The following is a 19,327-nucleotide window of genomic DNA, read 5'->3' as shown; positions in this document are numbered from 1 at the left end:
CGGATTCTGAAGGACCAAACAACCTGAAATGTTTATGCATTCTAGAATGATCACAGATAATCAAATTAACATATATTTTATTGAGTCGTGTGTATATTTTAAAATATTTTCAATAAATCAATTAAAATTTTATGTCAATTGGTTTTAGTCATTTGTTCAATCAAAAGATCTCAACCTAAAGCAATTGGCTTAACACTTGAAGGATTGCATTGTTTTATAGGAAGATATATTTAGGAATATAAAGATATTAAAATGTGTGACAAAATATATTGAAACATAAAAGTCACCCTAATTATATAATTATTGTAGTGATTAAAAAATACTTTTTATGGCATCAAGATAGAAGCTGGGATGAAACATTTTCAAGATATAATTGCTCAAAGCAACGATTTTATCTGTCAGCAATTGAAGGAAAAAGATGTTGATGAATAGCTGCCATGTTATTGAATTAAATACTTTTAAAAACAAGTTGCTACCAAGTATTTCCCTAGTTTGTGAATTAATAATTTCCTATTGTTATTATCCATTAATCTTCTACACAGCATTCTCCAACTTGCCAGTGGTTGGACTTGTTCGCAGGTGACTGAGTGAAGGACATTGCCAGTTCCTCATTGGACAAACACACTGGCCTCAAATGGCTTTCTGGCCTTTCTCTGTAGTCTATTATTCTTCCCTTTTTAATGGTGTTGTAGTGGTTTGAACTGTCAGCTCACAGTGAAAAGGCTCCTGAGTTGAGCCTGGCTGCCGCTCAGTGCAGAGTCTACATGTGGGTTTTCTAAGGGTGCTTTGGTTTCTTCCTGCAGTCCAAAAACATGCATCTGTGACTAAATGACTTTAAAATGCAGATGTGTGTGTGCCTTAGTTTGCTATAAAATGTAGACTGTAAAGTGTAAACCAACAATGGTTTTTGACAAAAATGCTATAATTCTTGAATAACGTCAGACGACATTAGCCGGGTGCTTTTTATTCATTTTATTGAGTGGTGCAGGGGTTCTCAACGTGTGGGGGTGATAAAAATCACTCACACAGTTTTTATTTTGATCGATTCTGAAACATGTGATTGACAAAAGATAATACAAGAAACAGGCCCACAAAAGGAGTAAAAAAAAAAGAAAGGGTGAAACATGCTGAAAAACAAAACAAAAACCCACCCTTTGGAGTTTTCATGTCTTTCCTTATGGTTGCCTGTGAATTGTATACCAGATTTCCTAATCGATGTAACAATATGAGACTGTCACAGTTGTTTGTATAATAAACATATCATCATAATTTAAAAAAAGATCTCTGGTCTGGGGCCAACTGCACACTTTGAGGACTACTTTAAACCAAATTAAAGATGCTATTACGGAAAAATATAACCACTCAATTATCAAACAGCTGATAGCTATTCTTAAATAGGCATTTTTAAAAAAAACCTTTATGTTTTAATTGTCTTATTTGCTTTATGTATTTGCTGTATTTCTCTCCGATCAAAATGCACCGTGTTGTGATGTGAACATTTCTGAGGCTGGATGCTGCTGAGGATGCAGGCTGTGTGCAGCATCACGGGGATGGATGCAGGTCCTCCTCCTCCTCCTCCTCCTACTGGAGGAGCATCTTCTCCCTCTGACGTCATGACAGCAGCATCAGCTGTTAGCTCCGCTTTAAGCCTTTTCGCCGCCGATCGCTTCCTTCACAAAGGAAATATATGAGATCCCCTCTAATCCCTGAAATGGCGACACAGGAGGTACAGCTGAACGAGACTCTGGCCCACCTCAAGACGGAGTCGGAGACGCTGAAGTCGAAGCTGGAGGAGGAGAGAGCCAAGCTGCACGACGTCGAGCGTGAGTGCGGGCAGAAAATGGAGAGGGCCGCGATTCACCCTCAGACGGGGCAAACAGCAGGCAGATGCCCCGGCGTTGGAGCATCATCCTCCGCCTATGCCGGAGATGCGATGCCGGGGTTTGGGGGGGGGGGGGGGGCTGAGCTGTGACCTGCCGGCTCAGATCACACAGATCGAGCAGGATGTTTGCAGTTTGCTCCCCATTTCTGAAAGCTCCAGTCCGGATCTGAGCCGCTTCCAGCGCTCAGTGATCTGACATCAGCAGGGATGCGATGTTAAAACGTGTAAAATACGTCAGGAAAGGCTGTTTTAACAGTGTGTTTTATAGGATTCGGGCTATTTGTGGACGTGAGAGATTAAGCGAAGATTAATTCAATATTTTCCTCCATTTACTATGAGCCTGCTGTAGTTTAATCCTCACCGCTGTACAGTGGGAGCCTCACTGTAATGTCTCATGTGTTTACCAGTGATCATACTTTTTTAGTTTTTGCCCAATTTGTTTATTATTCTGAAAGTGAGAACTCCCATTTTATAATGGACCTTAAAAAAAATCATTATTGTGCGATTTCTATCTACTATAATGTGCTATACAATATAGCGTACTGTATTATTTCCAGTTGTGGAATACATTTAGCTATTTTCAGCTATTTGATCCAGCAAATGTTTTATCTGTCAACAATTAAAACCACATTGAGTAAGAACCACGATTGGAAGCAGCAAATTAAATATACCCCAGTGTGTCTTGTTCTTAGGGTAGTTTTGTTTTGCTCATACTTGAATACAATTTACAACTTGCTTTTAAAATCACAAGTTGTTCCCAAATACATTCACAATTTCAATTAGTATTCAAATGTTTTCATTTGCATTTTTTAACCCAATATTTTTGTTTAATTTATCTGACAAATAAGCTTTGAACATATGTGTTTTACACAGGTATGACTTGAATCCCATGCCAACAATTAAACATCAAATAATTCAAAGTTAGCAATATTATGAGTAGTTGTGTTTTTTTTTTTAGATGTACAGTGCTGTTAATCAGAAATGAGTACAGTTTGAGCAATGCACTACTAGTTGTACTTGAGTACAATGTTTTAACCTGTGTGTGTGTGTGTGTGTGTGTGTGGGTGTGTGTGTGTGTGTGTGTGTGTGTGTGTGTGTGTGTGTGTGTGTGTGTGTGTGTGTGTGTGTGTGTGTGTGTGTGTGTGTGTGTGTCCATGCAGTCCATCAGGTGGCGGAGAAGGTGGAGGGTCTGGGTCAGTTTATCATGAAGACCCGGAGGACCTTGAAGGGACATGGAAACAAAGTCCTGTGCATGGACTGGTGCAAGGACAAGAGGAGAATAGTCAGCTCCTCACAGGTCATACATTTCAGGCCACTCCAGGGTTTTTCAAAACCACGTGTTGTACTCCAATACCTGTTCATTGTTTTTGTTTGATGGATGTGTTTTATAACACAATCTTTATGTTCTTTTTGCAGGATGGCAAAGTGATTGTCTGGGATGCTTTCACCACGAACAAGGTAATTCCTCATTTCCCCCCCAAATTTTATGAAGTTCAAACCCACTACAAATTTTCACGAGTAATCCTAAAGCAACAAAAGAAACTCAATATAAAACATTAGATTAGAACAGAATAGTTGTTTATGAAAAATGCTAGAAAAAAAGAAGTTGTTTTTGAAAGATTTAATAGGACAGATCGAAATGAAACACAAATTTTTAGAAAATAATTTATTTGAACTGTTTGTAGAAATTAAATAAAATAATCACAAAATCTTGAATGCAAAATCCAAAATGTAACAGATGAAAATCATATCTCACCTGATACCTGAAAAGGACAGCATGCACCTCACAAAGTAGGATTTTCTTTTTAAATTGTCAGTGGATTATATATCAAAATAATATGTAATAAAAGTTAAAAACATGATGAAATCATGTATTCAACAAAGATGGTGTGTTGCCTGGTCTAAAACTGAAGTTATCAAAGTGTGAGGTGAGCATCCAACTGGATCCACCAGCAACGTGAGTCTAATGGAAACCTTTTCCCACCATGATTTTTCTCTTTTAAATTCACGAGAAGAAATTGTGATAATAAGAAATAAGAAGAGGGTGAAGCTGATAGTTAAAAAAAAAATGAAACAAACATTTATTGGAATAGAACCTACTTTAAGTGTAATGGAGATTAACACAAATCATGAAATGAGCTTGTAACATCAGCGTTGAGACAGTCGCAGACTAACGATGTATGAATAATGACCAGATATTCATACGTATGAAAAATCAAGAAGAGCTATGCTTTTAATAGACAATGAATCCCAACAGCTGATAACAATCAGATTTCATAATGTAAAAAAACGCCAAAACATTAGGAAGTCTGGCATTCAACTAAAAATTAAACAATTGGTCTGATGAATTCTCATTGTCATGGTGCAAATTATGCAGCTTTGTCTTTTGATGTTCATTAGGAGCATGCAGTGACAATGCCCTGCACCTGGGTGATGGCCTGCGCCTACGCCCCCTCTGGCTGTGCTGTAGCTTGTGGGTGAGTGTGTTGACATGGTCCAAACTCTGCTGTGTTGTTTTTTTGTTTTTGTTTGTGTTTGTTTTGTTTTTTTTATGGGTGGGAGGGGGGTGTCGCAGTTTATCCTAATGGTAAACTGTTTTTTTTTTTCCTGTTTTAGGGGCCTGGATAACAAATGTTCAGTGTATCCTCTGTCTCTGGACAAGAATGAGAATTTGGCAGCAAAGAAAAAGTCAGTGGCCATGCACACAAACTACTTGTCTGCTTGTAGTTTCACCAACTCAGACATGCAGGTGAGGAGACACACACGCACCCACGCACACACACACACACACACACACACACACACACACACACACACACACACACACACACACACACACACACACACACACACACACACACACACGCACCCACGCGCGCACACACACACACACACACACACACACACACACACACACACACACACACACACACACACACACACACACACACACACAGCCATCATTGGTAGTGGTGCGTTAAATCTCTCCTGATGTTTTACTCACACGTCTATATTTCTGTCATTAACAATCAGAAATCGCTGCTCTCCACTCCCCAGTGAACAGAGCCTCCACTCTTTATTAATAATTTACAGAAGCCAGTTTCTCCTGGTTTGATGTGGCGGTCACATGATGCTTCACACAGCAAAGACAGTCCATTTATAGCTGGATGTTAGACAATAACAAGGCTCGGTCTTTACTTTTCCTCCTTGTGGTGTGCTCGTGTTAAAGATACTGACGTCCAGTGGGGATGGGACGTGTGCGTTGTGGGATGTTGAGAGCGGGCAGCTGTTGCAGAGTTTCCATGGACACGCGGCAGACGTGCTCTGTCTGGACCTGGCCCCATCTGAGACTGGAAACACATTTGTTTCAGGAGTGAGGACACGGATTTCATTCCCGATTTTTTATTTCTGATTACTGTGACTATTTAAAGTTGAAGTACATTTTTGTCTCTGCAGGGTTGTGATAAGAAGGCGAATGTGTGGGACATGCGTTCAGGACAATGCATTCAGTCCTTTGAAACTCATGAATCAGACATAAATAGCGTGCGGTAAGTGACTGAGACAAATTGGCTCAAGTGATTCATAGTTTATAGTCTAACTTATATCTAATAATGCAAATTGTTTTTTGAAAACCTGATAAATAAATGGAATGTATATGTCTTGATAACATAACTCCTAAAACAAATAAAGTTTCCATGCTATCCATTTTTAGTTGCACCTGTATGCTTATGAGGGATTCAACAGAGCAGTTTGCAATTGTTTCCAACAGTATGTGTTTTTTTTATTTTTTTATTGATAGGTACTATCCCAGTGGAGATGCTTTTGCATCTGGGTCAGATGATGCTACAGTAAGTATTCAGATTTATTTTTTTAACCCTAAAATGTTACATATACAGTATGTAATATAATTCTGTCCGAAATGTGCTTAAATGTTTTGAAACATTCCAGACAAATACTTACTCTTTGTTACAGTGCCGCCTGTTTGACTTAAGAGCCGACAGAGAAGTGGCCATTTATTCCAAAGAGAGCATCATATTTGGGGTCTCCAGTGTCGATTTCTCACTCAGTGGTAACATAGATACACTCACTCCTAGAATTCCCCCTAGAGCTTGGATATAATAACAGACATGCCTATTTATTTATTTTTTTGTCGTTTTAGGTCGGCTACTGTTCGGTGGCTACAACGATTACACCATAAATGTTTGGGATGTTCTCAAAGGAACACGAGTGTCCATCTTGTTTGGACATGAAAACCGTGTCAGCACGTTGCGTGTGTCCCCAGACGGGACGGCCTTCTGCACAGGTTCCTGGGACCACACTCTCCGGGTAGGCAACGTTTGTTAAAATGCTTCAATTTGACGATTTTGCAGAATTCTGTCATGTTTTCTGATGATATCATGTCACCACTTTTGGCACTTTTTTTCCCCTTTCAGATCTGGGCTTAAGCATCAAAGATCAACTAGAAGACAGGCGTACTGAAGACTACTGAAGACACAGCTGTTTCTGTTAGCTATATCACAATCACAGACATAGAGGCTCGGTTTTGGTTGTACATAGGCATATTGATAGCATTGTATATACTCCAGTCTATTGGTCAGGGTAGAATTACAACAACTAAACCAAACGGCACGCTTGTATTACAATATGATTGAAAAAACTTGCACAAACGTACCCATGGTTTAACTGCAGATGTAAAAAATGTATTTCAGAAAATATTATTGATAGTGACATGCATCCGTCTAGGATAGAAGTGACACAATATAGTGATGTGTTGTATGTGTCCACATAAAGGATATTGCTTGTTTGTTTATTTGTTTTTTTACACAAAGAAATACTCCAAAGGTGCAGCCTGGGAAAGAAAAACTAGAAGCAGTAGAGTTTAAATAAGGACTTCACTTGACAATATTGTGGTGATTAGACTTGTTAGAGATCAGTCAATATCTTTCAATCTGCAGCTTCTTGACAATAACATAAGTTGTGAAGGGGCAATGGGATATTATAATTACAAAGAAAAGTCTAAACCTGAAATGTATTAAATATGAAAAGATATTTATGGATATAATCAATGCCGTGTTCACCCAACAACTACTTCTCTAGTCTCAACAGCAACTCACCTGCCAATATTATGATAAAAGCACATTTACAGATATACCTGAAAACCACAATGTTACTTTTCCATCCCTGTGATCTTGAAATATAGTTTACCTCTCATTTCTGTTTGTTTCCAGCAGTGAAAATCACTCAATACACAATGTGCACATCACCTCAACCTGTGGCCCCGCTCTTCCCACAAGCTACTATCTGAAAACAGATACATAAGAAAACAATATCAACTGGAATGTAGTCCTTTCCATGCAGTTGTCCAATGACTGTAATTGCATTATTGCTGTAATTAATTTAATGTAGTTTAGTGTACAGATATTAAAGGGACTGTTAATCAAATATTACAAACATAATAAACTGAGTTTTGATTATCATCATTGTGTCATTGTTGTTTGTTTTTACTGCTACTGTTATTGTTAGAAATCTATCCTATCTAGCCTCATTACTAGGTAAGATCCATTTGTCCATCTTCTATACTGCTTTATCCTACAGGGTCGCCCGCTCACTATGGCCAAGGGTAGGATACAACTGAGTCACCAGTCCTTTACAGGGCACACACATGGAGACAGACAACCACACACACCTAGGGGGAATCTAGGGGCAGGCATGTTTTTGGACTCTGGGAGGAAACCACAGTATCCGGAGGGATCCTACACACACAGAGAGAGAACATGCAAACTCCACACAAAAAGCCCCGGCCGGTGTTTGAACCTATGACCTTCCCACTGTCGATATATTTCTAAAAATATATATCAGGTTTGCACACTGATGAATAAGAGCTGTAACAAAAAAAATCTATTTTGACAATAATCTAATAACAGATACAATATATATTTTAATGTCAAGATGCTAATGTTGGTATTTATACAACAACAACAACAGAATAAGAATAAGAATAAGAATAAGAATAAGAATAAGAATAAGAATAAGAATAAGAATAAGAATAAGAATAAGAATAAGAATAATATAATGCTGTGTTTAAAGCAAATTTTAAATAAAGTTTGGGCGGAAGTGACGTAGATGTTAGCTTTGGTGGGTCTGCTGATTCAAAACAATGGCCGACCTGACATCCAGCTTTTCACCACTGAAGTCGTTTTAAATGTTTCACAGAGAGCTTGTATCACCTCTGTGTAGGACATGCGTTGTTGCGATGGAACTGTGATTAAGTGAATGTATTTTGTGGGATAGAAACCAGCCGTGAAGGCAGCTTTTAGTCTCCAAAATGAGCGATGTTGTGGAGAAGACGCTGACAGCTCTGCCGAGCCTCCTGTCTTTTGACTCTCAACCCGGCTCCGCAAAACTCTCCTCCACCTCAAAACTAGGAAACCTCATCAGAGGAATCACTGAGCTGACGTCTAAACATGTGAGTCTGTCCCTAAGACACCACCGGTGGAGTGAACCACAACATGTCTCAAGCCTGTGTAACGTTAGCCTGCTGCGGTGCCTGTGCTAACTCATAATGCAGGTTGTAACTCAGGGATTACTCTGTACTTCACTTCACTGAGGTAAAGATTAATGTGCAGACAGCTTTTCATCTGCTAATGAAACAAGTGAAAAACAGTGTGAAATACGTTCAGGTATTTGTGGGGCGCTCATTTGGTGCAGCGGTCATTTAGTGTTGATTACATTAAGATAAGGACCGAGGAGTCAAAATGTAGGCAAGTATTTTTGTTCCAGACAATGTGGAAGGTTTCATTGAAAACACTTGTAGGTGTACTATATTAATTAAAAATCGAAGACAGTCCCTTTATGAAAACCAAAAATATGGCTCTATATTCAAGCATATCACAAATAACATTACGCTTCGTTCATCCCAATTCCGTAATCACAGCAGCTCCACGTTGCACAGATATGAAACCATAAGGATGTCATATTATTAAGCTATCATACATTTTAATAAGAATCCTATTCAGTAAATGTTGATGAATCATTGCAAATGATCTTTTCACTGAACATGATCAGTGACAGCAAGCAGCTTAAGCTATATCTTACCTCAGGTTCAGTTTTTGATCGCGTTGTCCTCGTCTCTTGCAGGAAGAAGAGAAACTCATCCAACGTGAACTAATATCAATCAAAGAACAGGTTTCCTCCCCGAACACCACCATGGTAAGCTCCTTTTGGATTTTGCTCTTAGTCTTGCACAATAGACTACATTTTTGTTAGACGAGTCAAGTTAACTCTGACATGACTGCTGTCTGTCTCTGTCTCTCGCGCTCTCACTCTCTTTCCGTCCTCACTTTACTCAGAGGCAGATGAAAGAGCTCATGGTGAGAGCGATCTACTGTGAAATGTTGGGCTATGAGGCGTCATTCAGCTACATTCATGCCATTAAACTGGCTCAACAAGGAACTGTTTTGGAGAAAAGAGTCGGTATGTTGTTTGCTAGAAATGGACTTGTTTTACAACTTTTCATATGGGTTCTGTCACAAGCAGCAAGTAGAGGGGGGTAGAGAGCCTCTGGCGTTTACTGAGCATCAAGCAAGGAATATTAAATGCAATTTTGGAAATCTCAGCGCCTCCCTATTGATATTTTTATTCATTTGCTAGTGATGTGCCAGAGTTCACCAGGAGGGTATTTTTCATTTGTTACATGTTATAGAGTTTCCCTAAAAACAGAGTTTGAGAATTAAATCAGAATTGGCCAAGGTCATCTATAAAAATGCAAATAAAATCACAAAATGAATGAAAGACTGTGCTTTAATGTTACTAAAACAATTTTCTCAAGCTCCTTAACACTTTCACTAGTAGATTGACTGGATTACATTTTTTTTTATGTCAGTCAAATATTTTGCATTATTTATGAACATTGTACTACAAGGTGAATCAGCTTGGATACTTTGAGCATTCAAGTATGTCTGATTGTGGTTTTCAGGTTACCTTGCTGTTTCCTTGTTTCTGAATGAAAGTCACGAGCTGTTGCTTCTCCTGGTAAACACAGTGTTAAAGGTTGGTGTCCAGTTTTTGAAGCTTTATTCATGTAGTGTTTGAAAGATATGAGAAGCAAATGATCTGCTTGTAAAACAGGTTGTGAAAAGTAGAGGGATGTTTTCATTTTACTTGTCATTATGCTTTTAAAATGACTGATAGGTTGCAACCCACAAAGTCTTTTCATTTGCAGTAGTTGTACACAGAAGCAATGTGTTGTAATATTGTAATGTGTCGTGTTTGGAGGAGGCTTTATAACTATTCAGACGAAAAGCAATCTTGTGATCCAGCGTCTCAACGCAGAAGAGAGGAGAGACAAAAAGAGGAGAAAATCATTTACTAAAAACCTGAGGAGGTGACTGCCTGAAAAGGCAATTCCAATAAAACACATTTTAAAATCCACAACTGAAAAGCTCATTTGGCCTCAGACATTGACTTTTCTAATTTCTTATTGAATAATAATTATCTTTTAATTGTCAACATTTAGGTTGACTTCATATTTGTGAATCATGTGGACGAGTTAAAGGATTGGCCGAATGCAGAAAGGCTGATGCTCACTTGACCAGATTTTATTTGTATTCTTGTTAATGGTTTCTGCTGCGTACAAGACGTTGGCAGTACAATACAAACCTGCTCACACAACCACTCAAACCTTATCTCCATTGGGGAGCAGCAGACGATTCACAATAACACCAGATTATGTTTGCTGCTATGTTTCCCCATCTTGTAAACTTGATCTTACTTTGTGTACCTGGATTTGGGTAGAATGGGACACTATTTAAAAAAAATAAAAATTCCTTTGCATTGTATGTTATAAAATAAATCAAAAGAAATATAAAAAAAAACCTGGGAACGTAATCATTTTTCACTCATTCAGTGTATTAAGCACTAACATAATGAGCCGAGCTCACCTGTGTTTGAACCAGGATGTTGATGTATTTATGTATTTTGTATTTCCAGGATCTTCAGAGCACAAACCTGATTGAAGTGTGCATGGCGCTAACTGTTGTCAGCCAGATTTTCCCCAAAGATATGATACCTGCAATCCTCCCTCTGGTGGAGGAAAAGCTTAATCACCCAAAGTAAGAAATCCTTTTTTTAAATTTTTTTTTTTATCCTAGTGTTTGTTGTTAAGTTTGATTTCTGCCTGAATGTTTTATTTAATTAAAATATCTTCAATCAGGGAAATCATTCGACGAAAAGCTGTCCTGGCGCTTTATAAATTTTACCTAATAGCACCAAATCAAGTTCAACACATCCACAACAAGTTTCGTAAAGCACTGTGCGACAAGGATCCCGGCGTGATGACAGCGTCACTGCACATCTACCTGCAGATGATCCAAGTAACTTCTCATTTCTGGATTCTGGAAAAGTTCTTGTCAAAAATGATACAAATTTCCTACAATGACATCATATTGTTTTCTTACAGGAGAATCCAGAGGGTTACAAGGACCTGACACCAAGTTTTGTGACCATCTTGAAGCAGGTGGTGGGAGGAAAGCTGCCCATGGATTTTAACTATCACAGTGTTCCGGCTCCGTGGCTTCAGATCCAGCTGCTGAGAATACTCTCCTTACTTGGGAAAAATGACCAGAGGTAATTGTTCGTCCCTCAGATGAGGAGCTGGATATTTATGTCATCTCATGTGACGGCGATTGCAAGTAGATGATATGCATCCTCCCCGTCTTCGCAGTTCAAGCGAGATCATGTATGAGGTTCTCGACGAGTCTTTACGGAGAGCAGAGATGAACCATAACATCACCTATGGTAATTTAAAATTGTTTATTTTTGCACATTTGTTTGAGGTCATTTTCATGACTCTTGTATTTGTTCCTTTTCCTTTCCAGCAATTTTGTACGAGTGTGTAAAATGTATTTACACAATTTATCCAAAGTCTGACCTTTTGGAAAAAGCTGCAAAGTGCATTGGCAACTTTGTACTTTCACCCAAGATAAATCTAAAATACCTAGGTAAGAGCCACACAAAGCATCAGTCGACACAAACGGTTTCTGCTACTGAAAATGAAAATAACGTTTTGTGTCTGGTGTTGTCTGCAGGCCTGAGGGCTCTCACTTACGTGGTCCAGCAGGATCCCAAACTGGCTCTGCAGCATCAGATGACCATCATAGAGTGTCTGGATCACTCCGACCTCATTATCAAACGGGAGGTGAGGCGGATGCCTGTGTAGTTTTTTTTATTTCTTAATTTTTTAATGTGATGCTGTAGATTTATGCGAGGCTTCATTGTGTTTCCTTTAGACTCTGGAGCTGCTCTTTCGGATCACTAATGGCCAGAATGTGACGGTCATTGTTGAGAAGATGCTGGACTTTCTGCGCATCAGTAAAGACGACCACACCACTATTGACTTGGTGGGCAAGGTGGCGGAGCTGGCAGAGAAATATCCTTTGTGTGACAGTGCTCAGATTTAAATGCGTGATCATGCTCATTCAGTGTCCTCACCTTGTAAACATGTAGAGAAAAACCACAGAAACAGAGTTCATACTCTTATTGATCTTCAAATAATGACCATTTACAAAGCAGACTGCACCACTGCACAAACCAAAAAACATCTTTTCCTTTTTTTTTTTTAAATATTAACCGATTTTTTTTCTGTTAATTAACTTTTTAAGTCCTATCCTGTCACCACGAACATAACTTGGTATACATATTTTTTTTGCGTTCCTCACAGACAGAAAAGACTACCAGAAATGTAGCTTCTCTTTTCTTTTGCTCGTCATTATGGTGAAATGAAGATGACGGATAAGGTTCACCAGAGTGTCACACATTCATAACACGAGCCTCTCAATACTACTGAAACACACAGCTGAGTTATCTCATAAACGCTCTCCAAGTAACTTCGTAAAATGGACTAAAATCCATTCACATAATAAAATAAGAACTGAGATTTATTCTGCTGGTAAATTTCATTGTCTTCAGAGGAAAGTCTCCTGTAGCTCAATGTCCCAATTTCCTTTGAAGTGAACTGCAAAAAACAATCTGGTCTGTTTGTGAAACCTTGTGTATTTCTGTGTTTTATTTCCTATATACCATTATACGTATGCACCAGACAGTGAGTGGTTCATTGAGACAATGAACACAGTGTTTTCTCTTGGTGGAGACAAGATGCAAGCGGACATCCCAAACAATTTCCTCAAATTGCTGGCAGAGGGTGCGATAACCACACACTCAATTGGTTCTCCTGTGATATTCTGCCTACTCTACATTGCTGCCCAACATGACGGCATTTCTTCTCAATATCCAGGTTTTGACAGTGTGGAGGAGGACAGGAAGTTGAGGCTCTTTGCTGTGGATTCGTATGTTTCTCTGCTGCGAGGAGAGCCGGGCAAACTGCCACAGTGCTTCCTCCAAGTCATCAGTTGGGTGAGTGCTGTGAGCCAAACGAGCAAAGTGAATATTTTCATCCTTATGTGAAAATACACAACTCATAACAGGTTAACAGCCTTCTTGAATTATACTTAAACATACCTTTTGTCATTAAAAATATATATTTAAAATTTTTTGTTTTATGGTTGTGCATAGTGAATCGTCCTTTTTACTTTTTTGGTTGGGCTGCATAGTGTCGTAATATTTAGAGCTATTGCAGGCTTTTCTGTGTGGCGTTGCATGTTAAAAGAAATCCAAGAAGCAGTTACATTTTTTTAACTGCTTCTTGCTGTTTCTAGGTCCTCGGGGAATACTCCCACTTAAAGACCGACCTTGAACCAGCTACAGTCCTGCGACTGCTGGCCAGCCTGCTGGACATGAAGAGCAGCAGCAGTGAAACTAAGAGCTGGGTCTTCATGGCGATGACCAAGCTGTGTGAGGGTGGTGCTGATGTTTCTGTGGTTCAGGAGGTTTGTGAAGCCTACAGCAGCTCGCTGGACACCGTGCTGAGACAGAGAGCGCAGGAGCTGCAGTACCTCAGCCAGGACTCTGAACTACGAGCCAAGGTGTTGCCCAGGGGTGCGGGTCTGGAGCCCGTGGAGGTAACTTGCATTTAAGACTGCAGGATTGCAGTCCTGTTACAGTGTATAGAGTGATGTGGTTGCCATGTTGTGTATATAAACGGATTTGATGAAAGGACTAGTTTCAGTCCCGAGTATTGCACCACTACAGAAACGGTAGTTTTCTGAAACCATTTAAACCGGAATCATCAGTTATTTTTCAGTTGAAAGCTTATTTAACAGCTTATTTTTAAAAAAAAGTTACATTTATCTCATAATTTAATTCAAACAATTAAACTTCCATATATTCTACATTTATTAGACACTGACTGAAATATTTCAAGCCTTTATCCAATTCTGATATCATTTTAGCTTTCACGTCTCAGGCTGTTTCATAAAATTGGATATTTTTCTGGTGGCTGTAATTATCGGCATTAAAATTTAAAAAATGCTTGGAGCTTTTTAGTTAATATGCCATGAATGTAGAAATAACTGATTAAGCGATGCACTTTTTAATGGTGTTCAAACTATATGGCATGCAACTGTATAAGCAAAATCCTGTTTTATATTGTTTAAATTCAATACTGTCATTAAATAGAAATATACCTGCAGCAAGTGTCATTGTTCAACAAAGAACAGCAACACAAATATAATTTATATCTTGGTGGTAATCAGTGCTCCTCCCACAGCTGGCGCTGTGTTGGCTACTCATGATTCAAACTTAGAATGCACTGCTGTTAGCAGACTATTGTAAAAACATGCATACACTTGCTCTTTATCCTTTTATGTGCCTAATGTGACTGTTTATCACAAGACAGGGAATCATTAGCACAGATGTTTATGCAGGGTTGTTTTTGGAGCTGCTCTCATTATTACACTAAACGTTAGTCGGTTAAAAAAAAACTAATCTAAAAGCAAATGATTCTTGTGGTACTTTCCCAGTGAAGGTGAGGTTTGACTTGACTGATAATGCTGCTTCTTTCAGGTGGATTCCTCTCTGTCCTTTCTGGATGCATTTGTGTCGGAGGCGTTGGCCGCTGGCGCGGCGCCATACAAGCCTCCCCATCAAAGGCAGGAGGAGTTGGCGCGAGCAAAAGGTGCGACACATTCTGGCAGCGAGTCCGTCGTCTTGTTGGGATTCGTTCTGACTCTGTTGTGTTTCCCAGCTCCGAGCCTGGAGCCCTACGGCCTGTCCCTGCCCATCAGCATGTCCTCCTGCAGCATCGCTGACAGACAGTCTCCCACACTGCTGTCCATGAGCTCTGGTCTGTCCGGCGATAGCACTGATCTGTCACACAAAGGAGGGTATGTGATGTGGACTGAACACCTGCCGGCTGAATGAGGTGTCCTGTGTGTCGCTTTGAACTCACATCAGCAATCCGCTGTTTGTTTCAGCTCCACCACTTTGAAGCTGGAGGGTGTGAAGAGGGTGTGGGGTCGGGACGGCTATCTGGCCCAGAAGGAAACGGCAGAGGAAGCAGCTCAGGTTGAGGTTCCCAGCCCCCTCCGGTCCCCCAGCCGGCAGGGCGAAGGTGACAGCTCGCACACTCACACGCCAACTCCGACCCCCGAGTGTGAACAGGAGAAGCAGCAGCTGGCCTCCTCACTTTTTGTTGGGCTGGCTTCCCAAAGCTCTGTGTGCCTGGTGAGTTTGGTATTGCTTCTCTTTGTGATTTAGATGCATTTGTTTCCAGATGGATGGAAAAATAACTACAAAACAATGTTAAATAAATATTTTAGGGCCTTTTGGGAGTCTTTGCATTGACGTAATGCATGAAAATCTCCAAAGATATCATTAGACTCCTTTACTGCTGCTGTCATACTTCAAACATTTTTGGTTGCCTTGCTGCAGTTAAAGCTAACTTGTCATCAAAGTTTATTCGCCTTAAAACCCTCTGTTGAAACAAATTGCCATTTTAAAAGCAAACTCCATAATCAAGTCATTTTATGATAAGCTATTTAAGACAGGCCAAGATATTTAAGTTGCTTGAAGTCTTTGCGTGTCTTTTGTCCAGATCAGAGACACCATCTCATCCTGAAATGACTTTTGGGACTTTTAGGCTTTATTCTTGATTTTATGGCTGGAGAATTGTCTGAAAAATGTGTGATTTCCCTCTAACAGATGGGTAAATCTGATGCACCGCCGCAGCGATTCAGAAAAAAAGATAAAGGTCGGAGCACGCCCTCAAGCACCTGTGAGCAGGTGTCGGACTCCCTCTCCTCTCCTCCCAGCACCGTGGATAACTCACTCTGCGACAACCTCCTGGACTCCAGTGTCACCTCAAAATTGATCGCCTCGTCACCTGAAGAGACGTCTGGGCTCCCTCAAGGCCACACTTCCACTGTCAACGGCACCTGTGATCCAGAGACTGACTTTACAGATATTGACATAAAGGGAAATCCCCCTGATCTTATCGGGGACAGTCTCGCAGTAGCTGCTGATTCCGCTTCACCTGAAGAGCCAGACAAACCTAAAGACTGGTGCCTTGCTTCTCATCTTCCTGCAGAACTTTGTGGACGCCCTCACTCAGAAATCATTATTCTGTGCACCACCCAAAGTGTGGATCTCTCAGCCTGTCATGTGCAGAAAGAGGATTCCTTAGAGTTTGTTGTCTTTATCACAAACTCCTCTGACTCTGCCATTCAACAGACTCTACTGAGAGTCGACTCTGAACACCTCGAGGTAATCCCTCAATGCTAAATTAAGAAACATTTTGTCCATTACTCTGTCAGTCCGAGAGAGTGTTATATTTTCTTTGTCTTTTTTTTTTTCAGGTATGTGATATGTGTGACAGTCATTTGGAGGAGGTGGGAGGCCACAGTTTAGCTGTGTATCAGTATTCCCTGACTGTGAAGCGTCCTGACGTTCACGTTGAACTGTCGGGGACGCTCTCCTTCCACTCTCCTGTTGAGATGCCTCAGGAAGTGCAGTTCTCGTACAAACTCCCTCTAACCAGCTTCATCAGGTGAGTCATAAGCGTTGGTTCTGAACGCGGAGCCGCAGTGTGATTATAAGGCAATTGGTTTGAGTTTCCTGCTTCTTGCAGGCCTTTGACGGTGTCCACAGAGGAGTATGGGACGATGTGGTTGGCCTTCGCTAATGACACGAAGCAGAACTTGAAGCTGATTCACAGAGACGGCGAAGAAGCTCTGGCAGCCACTCTGAATGTACTAAAGAAGAAACTACAGCTTCATGTGGTGGAAATTATAGGTGAATAGATATGTGCTCAGAATGAGTTTAGCTGTCTATCTGCAGGATTGAGGATGTAAAAGGAAGCAGAACTGCCATTGAGGAGTTATCAGCTGGAATAAGAAGGTTGTTTCTAACTTTGGTGGTTATTTATTATGTTCCAGTGAAGGATTATACTACATAAACTTTGTTTTACTTGTATGCAACAACTGACAGCACATTTGATTTAAAGATAAAGGGCAAGAAAAAAAATTGCCAGTGATTTGAAGCCAAAAAAATGTAATATGCATAAACAGTAAAAATGACTTGACTGGTATGGATTTGGAGACACTAAAGAGGAAACACAGACACATTTTTATATACTGAATCATCATCCTGCTTTTAGATGTTCCAGAAGTCATGAACATCGTGTAAAATATATCTTATTTAATTGTTTGTGTTTGTTCTAGGAAAAGAGCTAAAAGATCATCAATACACAAACAGAAGTTACATTACGTTATTTAATAAGGATGACTACTTGTCTGTGTACCGCTGAGTAATCTGCACCTTTTTTTTCCTCCGCAGGTATGGAGGGTATTGTTGCCTGCCGCCTCCTCCAGGATCAGCCGTGTCTGATGCACTGCCGCGTGCACGCTGGTGCTCTGGCCGTGTGGCTGCGCTCGCCGATCCCCGACCTGCCCGACTGCCTGATGTACCACTGTCAGAGAGCTTTACACTGACGCTGAGCGGGGAGCGCTGACACCACTGAGCAGGAAAGTGCTCAGAGCAGAAGGTGCACGTCTGATGCAGTAAGGTCACATCGATACATGACAGTATTTACTGCCTAGTTTTCTCTTCCACTGTAATTTATTTGTTGGGTTCACTTTTATCATGTTTTCAGTTGGATTCTGTACACAAGATGGCAGATTGCATCTCTCAATGACAGTTTGTCGAAAGTCGTAACAGGTAATCAGCTCAGGGCCAAGAGTTTGTTTTTCCGTGGGTGTTTTAGAGAAACTTTATTGTCTTAAAACTAAGACAGGGCTCTTAATGACCGCAGCATTGTTTCTGATGGTTTCCCCACTTGGTTTGCTTTTTACTGATCTCCAAAAACAAAGTTTCTCCAGAATACTTTTTGTTTGACTCTCTCAGCTGTAACTTGTTTCTAAGCCTAAATCAGTCACTACAGAGTTAATGTGGAGTTAAATGCTGAGATGGTTGATGGGCAATAATCAAGAGCCCTGTTTTTGAGCATATGCAGAGGTTTAATGGTTGGACTCTCACCTCATAAAATTTACATTTGATATTTTAAGCCATACGTAGTTAAATTCCCTCAATGACAATTTTTTTTTAAAGATTTCTCAATGTCACTCAGACCTTGTTTGGCCTTGGTTAACATTTTGAATCACAGATGTTGCTGTGCTCGTCGATCCTCTTTGTTGTGGAACAAAAACAAAGGTGTCAGCTACATGCGGCCTTTTATAAATTATTCAAATGTTCTTATACTTGGCTGTCTTAAATCACACTTTAAAATGATCAACCTGTCTTGAAAATAAACAAATATAAAAGCTTCAAGCTGCTGAGGTTTCAACTCGGCAAAATCAGGTTTACATTCTTCTGCGACTAAAAGCTACTGTCATTAATGTCTTATTTGGTTTTTTTTTTATATCAACCTTGAGCATCCAGCATTTTGTCTTAAATATTGCAGTAGTCATGTCACCGTTTGTCATTTCGCTGGAGATTTACAGATGTTGCCTTCTGTGTGAGAGGATTATCTATGCACTGATGTTTCCGGTTTGGTTTTGGGCGGATGTTAGTGCTCTCGGATCGTTCTATTTTTGTATCAATCTAGTATTAAAAACATATTTATTGACTTTATATTCTTATAATGTTTTGTATTCACATCACAGAAAGAAGAGTCATCGAGCTTCACTTTCTGTTTGATGCCAGACTTGATTTTTTGTGGACGTCACAGCCTTTTTGATTTGTTTTGTTGTTTGGTTTTACTCCATTAATGCCCTGATCTGAAAGCACAGCTTACAGTGTCTCAACTTTAACCCAACGCCTTATGTTTGAATGCCGGGACGGCGTGTCTGATTTGTGCCTGTGGTACATTGGAAAATCTTTGTAAGAGTGCCTGTCAATACAATTTGCTAAAGTACGAATAAAATCAGCATGTGTAAACGAACCCGCTCTGGTGATTCATCTACCCAACGTAGAGGTGTTCAGTAACAAACGCTGGATATGATACATGAATAAGGTTTCTTACAAGACTGATGTATTTATCACGTCCCGTGAATTGAA

At 40.0% G+C, this 19,327-nt stretch overlaps 2 protein-coding genes across 3 annotated transcripts; both read left to right on the top strand.

The window, feature by feature from the left end:
* Positions 1–1,592: 1,592 nt before the first annotated feature.
* Positions 1,593–7,358, top strand: gnb5a (guanine nucleotide binding protein (G protein), beta 5a). The gene is made up of 11 exons (XM_080474657.1): positions 1,593–1,823; positions 3,043–3,179; positions 3,299–3,340; positions 4,283–4,359; positions 4,499–4,631; positions 5,112–5,255; positions 5,339–5,430; positions 5,682–5,730; positions 5,855–5,951; positions 6,042–6,208; positions 6,316–7,358. Exons 1-11 carry the CDS (start codon positions 1,688–1,690, stop codon positions 6,325–6,327), a joined length of 1,086 nt encoding a protein of 361 aa, XP_080330783.1. The 5' UTR covers positions 1,593–1,687; the 3' UTR covers positions 6,328–7,358.
* Positions 7,359–8,010: 652 nt separating this feature from the next.
* ap4e1 (adaptor related protein complex 4 subunit epsilon 1) lies at positions 8,011–19,209 on the top strand. Of its 2 annotated transcripts, XR_013935772.1 has the most exons (23): positions 8,011–8,348; positions 9,020–9,091; positions 9,232–9,355; positions 9,858–9,931; positions 10,871–10,992; positions 11,094–11,253; positions 11,340–11,506; positions 11,604–11,677; positions 11,758–11,880; positions 11,968–12,077; positions 12,169–12,308; positions 12,967–13,079; positions 13,173–13,291; positions 13,594–13,896; positions 14,840–14,951; positions 15,021–15,159; positions 15,250–15,499; positions 15,977–16,537; positions 16,630–16,820; positions 16,902–17,065; positions 17,609–17,832; positions 17,925–17,989; positions 18,934–19,209. XR_013935772.1 is itself a non-coding variant. In XM_080474655.1 (21 exons), exons 1-21 carry the CDS (start codon positions 8,208–8,210, stop codon positions 17,761–17,763), a joined length of 3,414 nt encoding a protein of 1,137 aa, XP_080330781.1. In that variant the 5' UTR covers positions 8,011–8,207; the 3' UTR covers positions 17,764–19,209. The 2 variants fall into 2 exon arrangements, 1 of the variants encoding a protein (XP_080330781.1); XM_080474655.1 differs by having other exon boundaries at positions 17,609–19,209.
* The last annotated feature ends 118 nt before the right edge of the window (positions 19,210–19,327 follow it).

This window comes from Lipophrys pholis, assembly GCF_963383615.2.
Source record: "Lipophrys pholis genome assembly, chromosome: 11".
NCBI classification, from domain to species: domain Eukaryota; kingdom Metazoa; phylum Chordata; class Actinopteri; order Blenniiformes; family Blenniidae; genus Lipophrys; species Lipophrys pholis.
Note: the sequence above shows the minus strand (reverse complement) of the source record. Positions and strands in the feature narration are given on the sequence as shown.

Bases quoted from the DNA above. Each gene is read 5' to 3' on its own strand.
- gnb5a (XM_080474657.1), top strand. From the start codon at position 1,688: ATGAGATCCCCTCTAATCCCTGAAATGGCGACACAGGAGGTACAGCTG. The intron at 4,632-5,111 runs GTGAGGAGACAC...CTCGTGTTAAAG, and splicing joins TCACCAACTCAGACATGCAG to ATACTGACGTCCAGTGGGGA. The intron at 5,256-5,338 runs GTGAGGACACGG...TTGTCTCTGCAG, and splicing joins GAAACACATTTGTTTCAGGA to GGTTGTGATAAGAAGGCGAA.
- ap4e1 (XM_080474655.1), top strand. From the start codon at position 8,208: ATGAGCGATGTTGTGGAGAAGACGCTGACAGCTCTGCCGAGCCTCCTG. The intron at 10,993-11,093 runs GTAAGAAATCCT...ATCTTCAATCAG, and splicing joins GAAAAGCTTAATCACCCAAA to GGAAATCATTCGACGAAAAG. The intron at 16,538-16,629 runs GTAATCCCTCAA...TTTTTTTTTCAG, and splicing joins TCGACTCTGAACACCTCGAG to GTATGTGATATGTGTGACAG.